Source organism: Macaca fascicularis, chromosome 3 (genome assembly GCF_037993035.2).
Source record: "Macaca fascicularis isolate 582-1 chromosome 3, T2T-MFA8v1.1".
Taxonomy (NCBI): Eukaryota; Metazoa; Chordata; class Mammalia; order Primates; family Cercopithecidae; genus Macaca; species Macaca fascicularis.
This window is the reverse complement of record NC_088377.1, coordinates 171,813,309-171,832,461: the sequence shown is the minus strand read 5'-3', so window position 1 is coordinate 171,832,461 and position 19,153 is coordinate 171,813,309. Positions and strand designations below refer to the sequence as shown.

Here is a 19,153-nt window from a genome sequence, read left to right as displayed (position 1 = left end):
TGCATGCTGGTCTCAAACCAAGAGATCTGGAACCCTTACTCCCGCCTTATTACTAACTTACTGTGTCCGTCCAGTTGGTCCCTCAAAACCAATCTCTATAGAGAGAGAGTATAGCAGGCAGCCTCCAAGGTAGCTCTAATGATACTTGGATCCTAGAAGTCAAGTCTTTGTGCAGCTCCCTCCTACATTAAATAGGGCTGACCTCACCAGTGTAACTGACAGGATGCTGCAGAAATGAAGCCGTGTGACTTTCAAGGCCAGGTCATAAAAGACACTGTGGCTTCTGCCTTGCTGTCTCTTGGATTACTCACTCTGGATAAGCCAGTTGTCATTTGGTTTTGTAAGGACATTCAAGTAGGCCTCTACAGAGGTTCGTGGTAGTGAGGAACTGAAGTAGTGAATGAAAAATGCAAGCTGATATGGTTTGGCTGTGTCCCCACCCAAATCTCATCTTGAATTGTAGCTCCCATAATTCTCATGCATTGTGGGAGGGACCCAGTGGGAGATAACTGAATCATGGGGGTGGTTCCCCCATACTGTTCTTGTGGTAGTGAGTAAGTCTCATGAGATCTGATGGTTTTATAAGGGGAAACCCCTTTTGCTTGGTTCTCATTTGCTGTTTGCCTGCTGCCACGTAAGACATGCCTTTTGCCTTCTGCCATGATTGTGAAGCCTCACCAGCCACGTGGAACTGCAAGTTCATTAAGCCTCTTTTCCTTTATAAATTACCCAGTCCCAGGTATGTCTTTATCAGCAGTGTGAAAACGGACTAATACACAAGTCTTAGGTTGACTGTGACCCTGGAAGGCATCTTGACTGCAGCCTCATGAAGGATCCTGAGCCAGAGCCATCTAGTCAAACCACTGAATTCCTGCCCTACAGAAACTGTAAGAAAAAGTATGTTGATTGTTTTAAGCTGCTAAGTTTCAGGATTTTTTTTTTTAACATTACAAAAGATAATGGATACAGAGAAGGCAGCACAGACCTTGGGACTTCCCTTCACCAAAAGGCTTATGAAAGGCAAGAGGCCCATTTTTCTGCTTCTTCCCAAACTCTACTAGCTCAGAAATTGCCTAACAGTGCAAAATATAGATAATTCTTTTCTTGTTTCTTTTTGAGACAAGGTCTCACTCTGTCACCCAGGCTGGAGTGCAGTGGCATAATCACAGCTTATTGCAGCCTTGACCTCCTAGGCTCAAGTGATCCTCCCACCTCAGTGTCCCAAGTAGCTGGGATTGCAGGCACATACCACTATGCCTGCATAGTGTATGTAAATAGATACAAATTTATCTATTTGTAGAGATGGGGTCTTACTATGTTGCCCAGGCTGGTCTCAAACTCCTGGACTCAAGTGATCATCCCACCTCAGCCTCCCAAGGTGCTGGGATTAAAGGTGTGAATCCCACGCCTGGCCTGGATGACATTAAATAATAAATCAATGTCAATAGCAGCTACCATTTGTTGAGCATCTATCATGAGCCAGGCATTATATCAGACACTGCACATTTATGATCTCCTAGTCTTTAAAAACTCAGTGAAGTAGGTTTTATTGTCCTTGTTTTACAGATGAGGAAATCCAAGCTCAGAATGGATAATTCACCTAAGGAAATACAGATGGAAAATGGCGGAGCTGCAATCTAAACCCAGGTCCATCTGATAATAAAGCCCAGGCTCTCCTCAACCAGTGAGTATAAAACAAGCCTGTCACCTGGAAATACGGGTCTTTTGGCTTTTCTGTGGTTCCTGAGAGCTGTGTGATTCCTGAATAGCATTTGTGATTTTTCTAGGGATGCTTCCAGTGAGACGCCGTGCTCCCTCCCTGTGTGGAGGGAGCCTTTCTCTACCTCGAGAAAATACTGAATGAAAAGCAATGGCACCAGAAGTTTCTAGAAGTTACTTATATGGCAAGTCCAAGTATTTGAGAACACATTTGAGATTCAGGAAGGAGGCAAAAAGGCTTCTGCCGAGCAGTCAAAATGACAAAGTTTGTAAACTTCGCTTTATTTGGGTCCCTGCTCAAAGTCTACCTACAGTTAAAAAAAAAAAAAAAAAGGGAACACGCTATTAACACTGTTCTGCACACTGTATTTTTCAGTTAACAACTGGTGAGTATTCCCTTTTAGCGCACATAGATCTACCTCATTCGCTTAAGGACTGTGTAGTGCTGCATTGTGTGAACGCACCAAATGGTATTTATCCTGCATTCTCTATACAGACATTTTAGACACTTACAAGGGTTGGGGCTCAGAAAGTGATACTCCAAAGACTGATGTTTTGACATGCTGAGAGCCCTCAGAAGCCACCTCCAAATCAAGGTCCCTCTAACTTCTTATTCCCCATACCTGCCCCACTACCAAGCACAGGGAGGGACTGTCTCTGTCTTTGGAAATTTCCTCATCTGACTGAGAAAGTGTCTTTCCAAAAGAAATGCAATTGTCTTAAACAGCCTCCCTAGAGGTCTCATCAAATAACCAAGAAAGATAAACCACCAGAAGAGATGAGACTGTGAATCATCACCACACCCAGACAGACTTCATCTATTCTTCTGAGGGCAGCTCCAAGAGATTGCCTGGAGGACTTTATCTGCTTAATAAGACAACCTTTGTTCCTGTGCAGCTCCGCCCCTCACCTTCCTGTAATGTCTGCCTCCCACCTCCCCAATCCATACATCTCCTCCCTCCTGTATGAAAAAGGGTGCACAAGCTTCTGTGCCCCATTGGGTTATTGGGTAATCATTGTCTTGTGATGCCCCTGTGCCATGCACACTAAAATAAAATTTTTTATGCCTTTTCTCCTATCAATCTGCGTTTGGTCAGCTGATTTTTCAATGAACCTTCAGAAGGCAAAGGGGAAGTTTTCCCTTGGCCCCTATACATGTCTTCTGTGACTATAGATAATGCTGTCATGAACACCCTTTCTTCCCCCATGTCAGATGGGTAATGCACTAACATTGTAACAAGATTGGAGGAAGGCATATGTCACACATGAGCGTGAAAACCTAATCACCATGCTTACGAACTACAAAAAGTACATGGAACTGCCTTATCCATGAGTCAGATGAACCCAAAGAACTTGTTTCCCAGCCCTTCCTGGAGCAGAATCAGTGAAGAGGAGGGGAAAGGGTTGCTAGAGGCTGTTGGCCTGAAGCAATACAAGCTACTGCTGACAGTCTGGCAGGAGAAAGGAGACATAAAACTCTACAAAGCAAACACTGGAATTAAAGAAGCAAAACAGGCCGGGACCATTTAGCAGAAGGTCCAAGCAGTCCAAGATGGCAGAGTAGGCCTTTAGCATATATGAACTGGGGTGGAGAAGTCCACTTAACCATGAAGAAAGGGGCTTAAATCTCTTCTCCATGCTCCGTTTTAGAAGGCAAAAGAGTGTAAAATCCATTTTAGAATTATTTTCCTCTAAAATGGCCATCTAGGAAAAGGTCCAGCACTTGAAAGGGCAAACGTTGACTGTGTATGTAGCACACACCATAACCTATGGCGTTGGATACAGTGCTATTGTACAAAAATTGATTGCTTTTTTTGAAAAACAAGGACAGACAAGGCCTGTAAAGAATATGGAAGATGGGCTCTTAGAAAAGGTGGACATTTTGGCGGGGCGCTGTGGCTCATGCCTGTAATCCCAGCACTTTGGGAGGCTGAGGTGGGCAGATCACCTGAGGTTGGAAGTTCAAGACCAGACCAACCAACTTGGAGAAGCCCCGTCTCTACTAAAAATACAAAAATTAGCTGGGCATGGTGGCACATGCCTATAATCCCAGTGACTCGGGAGGCTGAGGCAGGAGAATCACTTGAACCCTGGAGGTGGCAGTTGCGATGAGTGGAGATCACACCACTGCACTCCAGCCTGGGCAACAAGAGCGAAACTCCGTCTCAAAAAAAAAAAAAGAAAGAAAGAAAAGGTGGAAATTTTATGTCTCCTGGACAGCCCTCGAGAGAGCCTTCCTCCTCTTCTGTTGGAGGAATCCGATGAGTATCTCCCAGTTTTGTAAGTTTATGCTGCGGAGGAGAGAGAAGAATGATGCAGGAGGACAAGGCCATTATTTAAGCTGGTGTTTGACCCAAAGGCCGGGACCCTGGTGATCCCCAAAGATCTTTGGAGAGGACGTCCTCAGAGGGCACCTACCAAGTCTCTTTTAACTGTCTTTGGCCCCTCACTCCGTTCTAATTAGGCAGAGGATGGAGAAACTCTCCAGGTGTGTTGTCTGAAGAGTTCCCACTTAGCAACACTAATATCAAGAAACCATGAATTATTAATGGATTGTTGCTGCAATTAGCAACACAAACACCAACATCATCTGATGGCATCTGAAACAGAGACAAGACTGTTGAGATGGAGTCCAGAGGAGGGCCCGGGGGTGGATGGAGAATCTTCCTGAAAGAGGGGTTCTGAAGCGAAGCCAGTTGAGGATGAGTCCAGTTGGAGGGGAGAGTGGGTGGAGAGTTGAAGAGGACAGAAACAGCAGTGAGTTTGCAGGGGTTCTCAGGGTGGATCACCTATTGAGACACCATTATAGAAAAGGCAATAGAGGGGAAAGAAGGGTGCGGTGGCTCACACCTGTAATCCCAGCACTTTGGGAGGCTGAGACAGGCAGACTGCTTGAGCCCAGGAATTTGAGATCAGCCTAGGCAACATAGTGAGACCCTTTCTCTACAAAAAAAATACAAAAAATTAGCTGGGCATGTTGGTGTATGCCTGTACTACCAGCTGTTCAGGAGGCTGAAGTGGGAGGATCACCTGAGTCTGGGGAAGTCGAGGCTGCAGTGAGCCAAGATTGCACCACTGCACTCCAGACTGGGTCAGAGAGTGAGACCCTATCTTACCAAATTTAGAGAAAAAAAGGAGGGTACCACCTTAAGGGGGATCAGAGTTGCACCTGCCATGTTTATACAGCCATGCATCACTTCACAATGGAGGTATGTTTTCATCATCATGCAATGTATTTACACAAACCTAGATGGCATCGCCTCCTGCACACATAGGCTATATGGCGTAGCCTATTGCTCCTAGGTTACAAGCCTGCACGGCATGTTACTGTACTGAACACTGTTGGCAGTTGTAACACAATGGTGAGTATTTGTCTGTCTAAACAAATCTGAACATACAAAAGGTACAATAGGCCAGGTGCACTGACTCATACCTGTCATCTCAACACTTTGGGAAGCTGACAAGGGAGGATTGCTTGAGCCCAGATAAACATCCCTTCAGGTATTTTCTTCTCACAGTCTACAAGATATGCTCAGCCATAAGGCATTCACCTCCATTTCATCCTCTCCCATGCAAGCCCTATATTCAATACTCTTTCAACCTTCTCTCTCTCTTCATAGATGCTACCCCCCAAATCCCGCCACTCTTTTACCTTCATTTTTTTCTTTTTTCTTTTTTTTTTTTTGAGACAGAGTTTTGCTCTTTTAGCCCAGGCTGGAATGCAACCTCCGCCTCCTGGGTTCAAGCGATTCTCCTGACTCAGCCTTCCAAGTAGCTGGGATTACAGGCGCACACCACAATGCCCAGCTAAAGTACTTCAGTAGAGATGGAGTTTCACCGTGTTGGCCAGGCTGGTTTCAAACTCCTGACCTCAGGTGATCCGCCCGCCTCAGCCTCCCAAAGTGGGAGGACTACAGGCGTGAGCCACCACGCCCAGCCTCAACACCAATTTTAAACCCCAACCAGCACTCGTGCTCTGATCTAATTAAAAGTTCTCTCACCATGTTTCACCACCTTACTTCCACTCACATAAAGGGAGCCCCAAATTAGTTTATAAATGGCAGCACATCAAAAAACCCTCCCTCCAAGCAGGATATGCCATCATTAAGGGATAACATAATGATACCCACTCTCTCCACCTAAAAGAGTTGTAGAGGCTGCCCCCTTGCCTTTGGGCACATCCTCCAAACAAACAGAATTAGTTGCTCTAATAAGAGCACTAACCCTAGCAAAAAACACACAAGTTAATTTATACACCGATTCTAAATATGCCTATAACATCATCCATTCCAATGCCCAAATTTGGAAAGAGCAGGGCTATCTCATGGCCGAGGGAACTCCTATCATTAATGGAAAACTAATTCATCATCTACAGGCAGCTTTACTTCCAGAAAAGGTTGCAGTTATCCATTGCAAAGGACATCAATCAGATAAAAGCCACATTTCTTTAGGGAACCGTGAGGCTGACTATTGAGCAAAACACGTCTCAACCAATCATCGAATTCCCCAATACCTATTTCCCCTCATACAACATATCCCCTCCTTTTATCCTAAACACCAAATACAGCAACTAGTTACGCCAGGGGCACAACTGAAACCCCCATACTGGCTCATACAAAACAAATTAGTCCCACCTAACCCTGAAAAAAACAACTCTTTTATGAGACATTCACAATCTTTTCCATAGTAGCCATTCCCCTCCACAACATTTCATAAGTTCTCATATACACATAACCCCAGATATAAAGGAACAGTTAAAAGCCATTTCCCATCAATGCTCTATTTGCCAGAAAGCATCACCCTATTCCAACACTAAACCTCTTCTTTCCCAAACCATCAAGCCAGGGGACACCTTTCAGGACAAGACCGCAAATTAATTTTACCCATATGCATCAGGAAGAAAGGCTCAGTTTCTTTTAGTTCCGGCTAATTCCTTTTCAGGATGGGTGGAGGCTTTTTCCATCCAACAATAGAATTTCTATTATTGCCTCCAAATTAATAACAGAAATCATCCCCAGGTTCGGGGTGCCTCTTTCTTTCCAATCTGATAATGGCCCTGAATTCATTTATCAAATTACTCAAACAATTGCACAAGCCCTGCTAATGACCTGGAAGCTACACATCCCCTATCAACCTCAATCTTCAGGAAAGGTTAAAAAAATGAGTAACATTCTAAAAAACACCCTCACCAAGTACTCACTCCAAACACATACAAACTGGGTTACACTTTTACCTTTGGCCCTTCTAAAACTGCAGGCACTCCCACCTAAACCTCCAATGCTCAGCCCCTTTAAACTCAAGTCCGAAAGACTACTCACCCCTTTTGTTCCACCTCAGAGTCAAGGCCCGCCTCTACCCACCCCTCTCATTTCCCCTCTTCTACATACCATCCGCCATTTTATTTGGGAATATGCTGACAAATGCCTGCCACAACCTGTAACCGACTCCTCTAATCCCTTCCTACAGCCAGGAGACTGGGTTCTGGTAAAAGATCCCAGTCCTACCCCCAATTCCCCCCTTCACACCTAAATGGAAGGGATCTTACCAGATCATCCTTACCACACCCACAGCAGCAAAACTCCAAGGACTCCCCAACTGGTTTCATTATACTTTTCTCAAGAAAACAGACTTCCCTTCACCACATACCCAAACAACCAAGTCTAAAACCCCTTCAGCCTTTTCTTATGTCTCCATAGGACCCACTTCCCTTCACCTCACCCGAATCCCAAAGAAAAAGGAAGAGAAATCCACGTAAGCCACTTACGTCTCTTTCTCTCCCAAACTTTTCATCGCTTCCTAACCAACCTCATTACAGCCCTTCAGTGGTACCCTTACAAAATTCCCATTCTGCATCCTGATCAGCTCCTTACTGTGTTGTGGGACCTATGGCTTCAAGGAACTTTCCAGGACTTTACTCCTACCCAAATAACTTTCTTCTCTTTTTGCTTGTTTCTTTCAATATAAATTCCCTAATCACATCAACCTCACCAATACAACCACTCCTCGCTGCTCTCAAACTAGAACTCTCTATAAACCTTACACGATCCCTCTTGCTGCAAGCTAACTGTTCCTTTGCTCCGGAATGCTGAATGTGCTTATCGCTGTCTTCCTCAGCTTACACAGCCCTTCCTACACCCCTTCATGACCTTTTAACAGGGAACATACCCTAATTTATAAACTCCAAAAAGGAGCTTCCTTTTTTAAAAGAGCTGACACCCTGGTCAGTGATTATCCCACTTCCAGGGCCAATCAGGCCAACAAATTATTTCAAACCTATTACAGCTCCCTACAACACCTCAAGCCCCAAGGCCCTCCTATTAAAGGGCCCATAACTAAACACACCCCCCTTTTACTACAAGCCTCACTTTGCTTTTCAGCCTCTAAGAAAAATTTTCCTGTAGGATCCTTAACACCTAACCAATGCAACCACACTATCATTATTAAAAACCCCTCTGACCATCAAACTAATGAAGTTGACTACCAAGGATCACCAGAAGCAAATGTAGCATTTCTGCAACCAGCTCGTTCTACAGCCTCTCGCTCAACTAATGCCTCTGGCCCAACTTGTGTTGTCCCTGGTGCCCACCTTTTTCCATGGTTGTATATCAATGGTGCAACGTCCAACTGCATATTGTGTAAAAAATAACTCTTCCTATATCTCTACTATAGTGGGTGTCTCCCTGGCCTCCTCCTTGTCCACCTGGAGTAATGAACCACAGGAAAGAAACAGTACCCTATCTTTAATTCACTTGTTTTCTTTCCATATCTCCATCTGTATTTACAATGAAGGCTTGTTCTTTTGGTGTGGCACCAACACATGTCTTTGTCTCCCCACCAACTAAACTGGAACCTGTGCCCTAGTTTATCTTTCTCCCTCCACTAAACTAGTTCCTCCTAATCAAACTTTACCCATTCCATCTGTCCAATAGGTTTTAAAAAAGAGGGCCATCCATGTCATTCCTTTGATGGTGGCCTATAAGTGTAACCTCTATACTTGGATTGGGAGCAGGCAGATCGGCCACCTCTTTAACATACTTTTAAAAACTCTTTCAACAGAACTACAGGGTTCTTTTAAAAATATAGCCCAAAGCCTTATGAAAGCCTAAGACCAACTAGACTCCTTAGCTGGAGTAGTCCTCCCAAATAAATGGGGATTAAATCTTATAACAGCTGAAAAAGGGGGCCTCTGCCTCTCATTGGGTGAGAAATGTTGCTTCTATCTCAACCAATCAGGCGTAGTAAGAAACACTGCTGAAAAACTTTTAAAAAGTGCTAAAAAGCTAAGGAACAGCAAAACAACCAAATAAATTATTGGTTTGGAAACAAAATCATAACACAGGCCATCCCATTCCTGGGCTCTCTCCTAATAATATGCCTAGGACTAATGTTCTTACCCTGCCTAATCAACCTTTTTCAAAGATATTTAACTGACAGAATCATGCCTATCTCACAGACTACTACCCAAAAGCATCTACAGATAGCATTACTCCTACAGTCAATCCGAGACCAAAAAACTCTCCATGCTCCCCTCAGCAGGAAATAGCCAAAAAAAAAAAAAAAAAATGCCGCCCTTTGTCCTTTTATAATTATAAGGTCTGGATTGACAGAGCAGGAGCATCACCATCTTGGGCAAACACCACTATTTTAAGTTCTCCTTGATTAAAAATCAGCCCCAAACATCAGCCTAATGGGTAATGTCAACATGACCAGAAACATTCCAACTCTAAGATAAACCTCCCCTCCGACCAGATATTCCAACCCTGAAATAAAACTCTCCTTCACACAGAAACATTCTGAGCCTGCGATAAGCTCCCCCTCCCTAAATCCTTAAATACCCTTAGTCTGTAAGAGAGAACACTCCTGACCGAAATCAGCCAGAAGCCCCTCTCAGGTTTATTCCCAGAATAAACCTGTCTTTGACTGTTATGCTGCTTTTCATGTTTCTTTCCTCTTTTTTAACTCTTACAAGAAGAGGGCTTGTGCAGGAAAACTCCTTGTTATAGTAACCATCAGATCTCATGAGATTTACTCACTATCATGAGAACAGCACAGGAAAGACCTGCCCCTGTGATTCAATTACCTCCCACCAGGTCCCTCCCACAATATGTGGGAATTCAAGATGAGATTTGAATTCCCACCATATCAGATGGGGTCTTGCTATGTTGTCCAGGCTCAATGTTTGTTCATCTCCTTTAGGAAGATGAGGGAGTCTCCCCCAACTCCATTACCACCATCAGTTTACCAATTGAAAGGTGGGTTTCTCTTGAAAATGGAGGGATGGGCATGAGGAATTTTTGATATGATGTTGATGAAGGGGACTGCATGCAACAGCTGTCACCACACAGGCATGACGTAGTTCAGTCTATTACTAACAATAAAAACAATCAGATGGCAAGTAAGTCTGACAGCTCTCCTCCCATTCCATTTCAAGTTTCCTCTCAAAGTGCTTTCTAAGTAACTCATAAATAAGTGAGTACTTACAGACAGTGGTGCAGGTGGGACCCACTTGGTACTCAGTGCCCGACACAGAAGCCAGAGCTTTGGCCGCACGCCTTGCCACCTTGTCCTGGGAAGGGGGAACGTGGAGTGAGAAAAAATGGATCCTGAAGCTTGACCTTCCTCAGCTGCTCTGCTCTGGGATGGTTTGGAAGATTGATTCTCGGCCCCTCTCCTGATTTCCTTTCTGGTCCCTTCTTTCCCCTTCACCCAGTGCCAAGGCCCAACTGTAAACTGAGGGAGGTGGCATGGTTCCTTCAACTCCTTCTCCCACCACACACCCAGTTCTTGACTCTCAGTTTGGGGGAGGAGATGAGGAGGGAAGTGGAAGCCTGTGCATTATGTACTCAGATTGGAAGAGATAGGGGGTCTGGGGCTACTCACTGACCCGCTAGGAATCTAGTAAAGGCACCATCTTCACCTATCCTGAGAAGGGGGACGTCACTCATACATGAGGGAAGACCAAGTATGTTCAAGGGAAAGCTCTCAAAGAGTTGGGTGTTGCAGAGTAGAGGAGGAGAAGGACCACCATAGGCGAATGGTCCCTGTGTAGAGTGCCTGCCCGAGAGGCCAGCTGGGAGTAGGGGAGCAGAATCAAGCCCACAACTTGCCATGAGCCTGGGAGGGGCTGCATCTGCCCGAGGTTTAAGGGCTGGCTGTGGCCCTGGGCAGCCACCTGCAGTCACCCTCCAGATGTCAGGCCTGCTCCTGATGGCCCACGTTCTGGACAAGACACAGAGCATCCCAGGCCGTGGCCTTCACCCTCCTTAAACTCTTCCTTCACTAGAGTGAGGAGCTCTCCCCATTGCTCACCCGGGTGCCACCCACAGTCCTTGGTAAGCAGCGGGTCCACAACACATGGCAGTCAGAAAAACAAGGGAGAAGGAAAGGCGGGGCAGGCATGGTTCAGGGAACTCATAGCAGACACAGAAATAAAGAGCACTGTCTTCCTGTCCCCAGGAGATGACAGCGTATCCCAAAGGGCAGGGAGAGAAGACTGGGCCTTCAATGAAACATGCCCAGGCTCCTGGACTCTCCCTATAAAGCTGCAGAGCTACCACCTTAGCAGCGCCAGGAGGGTCAGGCAGGCCCCAGGCTGGGTGGGAGGCAGCTGTGACTCACCAGCTCCTTGGCATCTGGGGCCTTTTTGGCTGAGTATCCATATGGATACATCAGCAGCTGCGAGTAGCTGTGCAGGTCGATGAAGCACTTGAAATTCCCGTGTTTTTGGATGAAATCTACCACCGATTTCACCTCCACTTCTGAATTGGCATGGGGTCCATGGTACACTTCGGAGCAAGGGTTGTCACTGGCTCCCTTTCCTGTTGGGGATAGCCCAAGAAGAAACATTAACTCATAATCCGGGAACACAGAAATGCAAGACATTCCACCTAGAGAGGGGCCAAAGGTATTGGGAATGGGCAGGCCACGGTGAGACGGCCCAGAGCACCTAGTCCACGGTGGGTGTGGACTGCAGAGAAGGCACGGAAGAGGGAGGGTTGGGTGTTGGGTCTGCTACAGCTGAGGAGAAAAACTGTTGGAGTTGACCTTGCCTTGTACCAACAGCAGTTGTCATAAATAATTAATAGCACCCTTGAGAATGAGTTGTAATTAATAAGTAGTCTAGATAATTAATACGAATACCAATAAATAATGAAAATGACTCCATTTATTCTGGTGTCAACTTATTCTCTTGGTTCAGATCTTAAAGGCCAAGTGTGCCAGAAATAATCGATTGTTGTGGCTAAAATCTCTTGATTATTTGACAGGATTTTAGAAACACTGCCTTCTGTATTACTTCATAATGTGGTTCCCTTGGGTTTCTGGGGTGTGTGTGTGCACACGTGCGTGTGTGTGTGCGTGTATGAGTGTGACTGAAACCACCCCAGTGGTGGGAATATCTGACTTAACTTTGAAGCTCTGAGTTCCCACATTTGTATCAGTTCCTTTCCCACAGTCATTATTTTCCCCCACTAGTTTATGTGGTATTTCTACACAAGTAAAAGAAGTACATTAAAAACAAACCATCAGGGCTGGGCACAGTGCCTCATGCCTACAATCCCAGCAATTTGAGAGGCTGTGGTGGAAGGATCACAAGCCCAGGAGTTCAAGACCAGCCTGGGCAACATGGCAAAACCCCACCTTCACAAAAAAATACAAAAATTAGCTGGGCATTGTGGCGTATGCCTATAGTCCCAGCTACTCGGGAGGCTGAGGTGGGAGGATCATTTAAACCCAGGATGTCGAGGCTACAGTGAGCCGTGATCATGCCACTGTACTCCAGCCTGGATGACAGAGCACAACCCTGTCTCAACAAAACAAAACAACCAACCAACCCCATCAGCACAGCCATGGAATAGTGAAAGGGAACTGTCTGGATTTGGAATTGGAAGGTGAGTTTAGATCAGAACTCTGATCACCCATGTCATCTTGAGATTGTCTCTGAGCTTCTACCATCTCATTTCAGATCATAAAATTCACTCGCTAGGTGAGAAGAATAAATATGATAAATATGGGAAGGTACTTGGTACACAGTCGGCACTTTTGTGGAGGGTGGTTTTTAAATTGCTGGCACTCAGAGCCCAGATCTCCTAATTCTCTTTCCTTTTCCATGACAGCCAGCTGCTAAGGTTCATATCTATACATCTAAGGGTACTGGAGTGGAATTTTCAAGCATGGTCTTGCCTATTGGGGTGACAGTGCTAATTCCTCTCTTCTGAGTTGCTGCCAGGAGTCCTTCCACCCGCTCAGAACTTGCCCAGGCAGGGCTGGTAGGGTCAGGGATAAGGAAGGTTCCCCGTTTTGTATGTCTTAGAAGAGGGCGTTTTTAAAATATTAGTGCAGATGACAATCTCAATGTAAGATGGTCTGTCCCACCATTCTCTCAGGAGGACAGACATTACTATCATTCCCTTTCAAAATTATAAAAATACATTTAAAAAAACAACAAACAGGCCGGGTTTGATGGCTCATGCCTGTAATCCCAGCTCTTTGGGAGGCTGAGACGGGCAGATGACCTGAGTTCAGGAGTTCAAGACCAACCTGGTCAAAATGGCAAAACCCTGTCTCTACTAAAAATACAAAAATTAGCTGGGCATGGTGGCATGCACCTGTAATCCCAGCTACTCAGGAGACTGAGGCAGGAGAATCATTTGAACCCGGTAGACAGAGGTTGCAGCCACTGCACTCTAGTCAATGGAGCAAGACTCCGTCTCCAAAAAAAAAAAAAAAAAAAAAAAAGGCTGGGCTCGGTGGCTCATGGCTGTAATCCCAGCACTTTGGAAGGCTGAGGCAGGTGGATCATGAGGTCAGGAGATCAAAACCATCCTGGCCAACATGGTGAAATCCCATCTCTACTTAAAAAAAAATGCAAAACATAGCCAGGCATGGTGGCGGGCGCCTGTAGTCCCAGCTACTCAGGAGGCTAAGGCAGGAGAATCACTTGAACCCAGGAGGCGGAGGTTGCAGTGAGCCAAGATTGCGCTACTGCACTCCAGCCTGGGCAACAGAGCGAGACTCCGTCTCAAAACAACAACAGCAACAAACAAAACACTAAGTCAGAGCCTAAGGAGTGCTCCTCAGTTTCTCAGTGACGCAGCAATGGAACCAGAGTGGAAATGGGCTCTGTCCTGGCCAGCTCAGAGCACTGGTAGACCAGGCGAGCCCAGGGACAGCAGGATTTGAAAACTGTCTCCCCACCACCTACCTGCAAAACTAGCGTTCCAGTTTCTATTTGGGTCAGCACCAACGCAGGAGCTTCCAGGATTTAGGGACCGCGTCTTCCTCCATAATCGGTTCTGAAAAAGCCACCAAGGAGGGGATAAACAACCCGAGGCAGATCAGAGCACTGAAGAGGGCTAAGGTGGAGACAACACACAGGCAGGGCAGGCTGCTCGCAGTTCTGCCGTGAGGGCCCTGGGGCTCCGGTGCTCACTGAGCAGTCGCCTCTCCTCCCGCAGAGAGAGGAGTATTTCCCCTTCTGGCTCTAAGAGAAGGACTTCTTCCAAATGTACTGATGAGACCTTTATGTGCTAGAATCAGTCAGAAACTACCTGAAACCACTGAATCATTTTTGGCTTTGGTAGAAGTGGGACAAATGGACACTATATGCCTCTTTGATAACAGACGTAACTGGAAGTGCACAGCCCGTTTCTTGCTTGCCTAAAAAATTCCCCTGAATCTAGTCGGGCTCTAGACCTGGCAATCTGTGAATAGGAAATACCGCAGATAAGGGAACAAACTAAATGGCATAACGAAGAAGCCATCAGCCAAATTCAGAATGTGAGACACTGTACAGGGCAAATTACTTGGCTTCTCCCCTAAATGAGTGAGACTTTTAAAAGGTGTGTGTGTGGGTGCTGTTGTAGAATGAAACAGACTGCAGAGACACAGCACCACGTGCATGCGCAGACCTTGTTGGGTCCTCACTTGAACAAATTGACTCTTAAAAACACTTTTTTTTTTTTTTTTTTTTTTTTTTTTGGAGACGGAGTCTCGCTCTGTCACCCAGGCTGGAGTGCAGTGGCTGCCATCTCGGCTCACTGCAAGCTCCGCCTCCCGGGTTCACACCATTCTGCCTCAGCCTCCCGAGTAGCTGGGACTACAAGCGCCCACCACCGTGCCTGGCTAGTTGTTTTGTATTTTTAACAGAGACGGGGTTTCACCATGTTAGCCAGGATGGTCTCAATCTACTGACCTCATGATCCGCCCACCTCGGCCTCCCAAAGTGCTAGGATTACAGGCGTGAGCCACCAAGCCCAGCCTCGACCTCCATTTTTAAGATAACTGGGGGTGGTGTTAGATGATATGAAAGAACTTCCATTATTCCTTTAAAAGTGATAATAGCGCCACAGGGTTTTTAAAGGTTTTTTTGTTTTTTTGTTTTTTGTTTTCCATCATCAGTTAGAGATGCATACTAAACTAGTTTAGGGTGAAATAACATAATGTGTTGAATTTGTTTTAAACACGTCAGGAAAAAAAATGTGTGGGAGGGTAAGAGATGAAAAGATTGGTAAAATGTTGGTCATTGTTAAGACCCATGATAGGGAGTTCATTAGACTATTTTCTCTAAGAAAAAATACGCCCTGGTGATTCTCAGCTCTGAGGATGACTAGAAGAAGAAATCGCAAGGAAGCTCATAAGGTGCACATTTGTGGTAATTCTCTCCAAGGTCAGACAATTAGTGGCAAAGCAAGGAATTCAACAGTCTCCAAGCCCAGCCCATTTGGGAATACTCACTTGAGTTTGAGTATACACATATCCATCAGGATTGGCCACAGGCAACAAGAAAATATCCATTTTTTCCAAGATGGAGGTGATAGCTGGATCCCTCTGGTAATCAGATACAATCTAAGCAGAGACAATATGCTTGTCAGCTATCCCATAGCAGGATGGGTCATTAGGGCTGAACCATGTATCTTCCAAAGATGCCCGGCATCCAGCTAGAATGGATGCTCCTAGAACAGCATCTAACCTCAAAAGCCTCCCTGCCACCCTCAAAAGCTTTGCTCTCTGCAAAGCCCTCTGAGCCCTTGAAATCCTGGAGAGACATAGCTGCTTGGGGACATGGCTGCTAATGATATCAACTGCAGTGAGTCCTGGGGTACATGCTTTATTCCTTCCTTCCAGGAGGAGGGAGTCACACATCTAATAGTTTTTAGGAATTTGAACCTCCAATGAAGAGGGAGGGAAGATGTGTCCTCCACATGCAACCCTCCTCTCCCAGCAGCCTTTCTTTCTTTCTTTCTTTCTTTCTTTCTTTCTTTCTTTCTTTTTTTTTAAGACAGGGTCTCGCTCTGTTGCCCAGGCTGGAGTGCAATAGCATGATCTCAGCTCACCACAACCTCCACCTCCTGGGTTCAAGGGATTCTCCTGCCTCAGCCTCTTGAGTAGCTGCCCTCCCAGCAGCCTTTCTAGGAGATGGAGATGGCAATGAGGTCCCCAAGGGCCTGTGGGGCCTCCGCTGGGTGTTGCTCCACTCCCTTTCTGTGGGGTGGACTGCGCTCAGAGGCTCAGGCCCACCTCTGCTGCATATCAGCTTGTGCACCAGCAGGAACGCAATCGTTTGGCTGCAATGAGCTGACCAAGGGGCTTTGACCATTTACTTCTCCACTCTGAAAAGGCCCCCAGCCGACTGGGTCTTAGCAGAGCACCCTCCCACCTCGTGCCCCAGGCCCAGCTACATGGCATGCTTCAGGGGCACCCCGGGCCCATCAGCATTCTTGGCTAATACCAGGCGACATGACCTTCCTCGCCGTCCAGATTGCAGTGGCCTGGGAGATCCACTCTCGGGAATGGATGCCTGCATTCAGCCAAATGGCCGGCCGCCGTGCGCCTTCCCCAGTGCTGAACTGCAGAAGGGAGAAAAGGCTCAAAAATGACCGCCTGCCCACATCTCTGCTCACTTCTCCTCTCTCCAGCTCTCTCCCATTCATTTAATTCATTTAAGATAATTCAGAGACCAAATGTTCCTAAGGGCACCATCTATTTATCGAGCTTATCCGTGACCAGGAAGCTTAATTGGTTGGCTGCGGGGCCAAGCTGCAGCTCCAGGCAGCCTGAACCTCTCCAGCATTCGGAGTAAATGGGAGGGGGAAACAATCGTTACTGTGTTTTATGATGCTGGTGCCATTAGAGATAATGTTATGTCTCTTGAAAGACCTCAAATGGTATCCCAACAGCGAGAGACACAAGGGTACACAAACCAGGCTGTTTCGGTCGATAAGATAAATGAATTTGGTTTTAAACTAAGAAGAAGCGGGGCTCGCTATAGCTCTTTGTAAACGGCAGTCATGAATCCTGGCTCCTGCCTTTGCCATAGTGTTGGGCTCCCTTGGGTCAGAGCTTGGTGCTAATGAAGCCAGGGTCTCCATCAGATTGGCAAAATATTTAAATGTAATTATCCAGCTCCGCGGCAGGTCTCCTCTCCCACTGGTAATTTGCTTAGTGCCACAAGCCTGAGTTCTTTGGGACTTACATGAAGCTGAGGGTTTGGCAAATTCTTAGCACCTTCAGTGTTCCATGGGTTATATGCCCAAATTCCTTCTTATTCATTCAGCTGGATTTTTATGTAATTTATGTCATTATCATAGTTCTTTACCTCTTTTGCCAATATAGTCTTGAATCTGTTAGAAATATTTGGAAATTAGGCTTTGTGCAGCCAAGGATCAGAGGCTGTGCTTAAAATTACACCAACCCTCGAATTCACTTCCTAGGTTGATTTTCCAATAAGTACCCCCTGCAAGCAGAATAGAAGTCAGGCCCATCCCAACTTGTCCGGCTATTTACAGAGGTGAGAATGAAAGTAAAAGACTCTGTCCCATCTGAGAGCTTTCTGGAATACTAATCGCCTCCCTCTGATCCTGTCTTTCAGCCAAAACTTGGATGAGATGTGCTCCTTCTAACTCCCCCTACATTAGACAAAAGCAGAGGACTCTGTCAGACCAAATTCCAGCCCAGGTACAACGTGTCCTGATCTCACTTTCCTCCCTGAAGTCAAGGAGTTCAAAAAGCTGCCCTTTTCAGAGGTCTGAGGCTGGGTCCTGGACATGAGGACCCAGGAGATCCTTCCAAATGCTTGTGGCCTCACCTTCAGTACATACATCGGCCGGTTTTCAAACGAATGTCCAATCTTCACCCTCCTCACCAGGTCAGGAAAGTCTGTGGCAATGTTGTCCATCTCGTGGTAAATCTGAAGCATGAAAGAGTGAACCCAGGGACATTTTAAAAATCTGCTCAGCTCTGGCTGGGTATCTGTGATTTACTTTGTTGGTCTTAATTATCTCTTCCGGGACTCTAATCTTGGAGTTGACCATATTATCAGCATGGAAATGCTGAGTATGAGAACTGCCTGAGTAGTCCTTTTCTGCAGTTTTCTAGAGAGTAGCACACTTTATTTGTTCACAAAATTGTAGTCCACTAAACTAGAGTAGAGAGGCTTTTGCAATATTGCTCTAACACTGTGTCCTTTGTCACTGTACTAGACTGGACAGTCAAAGACAAGGGGCCAGGCGCAGTAACTCATGCCTGTGATCCCAGCACTCTGAGAGACTGAGGCGGCAGGATTGCTCGAGGCCAGGAGTTTGAGACAGCCTGGGCAACATAGTGAGACGCCATCTCTATAAGAAACATTGAAAAATAAAAATAGTTCATAAAAAATACGGAAGAGGAAAGACATTTAAAAATTTAAGAATAAGATTCTTAAAAAAAGAAAGAAATTTTAAAATTTAAGAATAATAATAAAATAAAATAAAAACAAGCCAGGTGCAGTGGCTCATGCCTATAATCCCAGTACTTTGGGAGACCAAGGTGGGAGAATTACTTGAGCCCAGGAGTTCGAGAGCAGCCTGGGCAAAGTAAGGAGACCCCCCAGCTCTACAAATAATGAAAAAAAAAAATAGCCAGCTGTGGTGGCGTGTGTCTGTGGTTCCAGCTACTCGGGAAGCTGAGGTGGGAGATTCATTCAAGCCTGGGAGGTTTAGGCTACAGTGAGCTGTGAATGCACCACTGCACTCCAGCCTGGGCGAGTGAGGCCCTGTCTGAAAAATAAAAAATAAAAAGAAAGCTCCAAAGCTCTTAAATCATTACTCTCTAAAATTCTGTGATCACTTTCTCTACTCAAAAATAATAAAAAATTAGCATGCACCATATATATATACACACACACACACAATGATATAAATATACTGTGTGCATTATTAAACAATTGAAATGGTTGTGTTAATAATAAACATAAACATATGTAGAAATATAAATAGAAGTTGTAATCGTTTCTTCCTTCATCCCTGTGGACTATCTTGCTTATACCCTGTGGATACATGTGCGCCGCTTTGGAGATAATTTATCTAAAGGCTTTGAGAGTGCAAGTGAAGAAAGGCAAATAAATGGCTAAGAATACCCTTATTTGCTTTTGGGAAAAAAGTTCAATTTAAATAGAATT

The 19,153-nt window shown here is 45.6% G+C and overlaps 1 protein-coding gene and 1 non-coding gene across 4 annotated transcripts in view; both read right to left on the bottom strand.

Moving 5' to 3' along the window:
* CPA4 (carboxypeptidase A4) overlaps nt 1-19,153 on the bottom strand; it is a 46,571-nt gene that overhangs the window by 17,630 nt on the left and 9,788 nt on the right. For 2 of the 3 annotated variants that reach the window (XM_045388356.3, XM_005550765.5), the window contains exons 5-10: nt 17,804-17,905; nt 16,461-16,565; nt 15,454-15,564; nt 13,922-14,012; nt 11,338-11,537; nt 10,201-10,285 (exon numbers count right to left, since the gene is read on the bottom strand). In XM_045388356.3, the coding sequence (XP_045244291.2) occupies nt 10,201-10,285; nt 11,338-11,537; nt 13,922-14,012; nt 15,454-15,564; nt 16,461-16,565; nt 17,804-17,905 (694 nt within the window). Of the gene's footprint in view, nt 1-10,200; nt 10,286-11,337; nt 11,538-13,921; nt 14,013-15,453; nt 15,565-16,447; nt 16,566-17,803; nt 17,906-19,153 lie in introns of all 3 variants that reach the window. The other variant, XM_074035989.1, reaches the window with a different exon arrangement.
* On the bottom strand, nt 2,927-3,030 carry LOC123572679 (small nucleolar RNA U13). The gene has a single exon (XR_006697228.2). It is a non-coding gene; the product is annotated as a small nucleolar RNA U13 (small nucleolar RNA).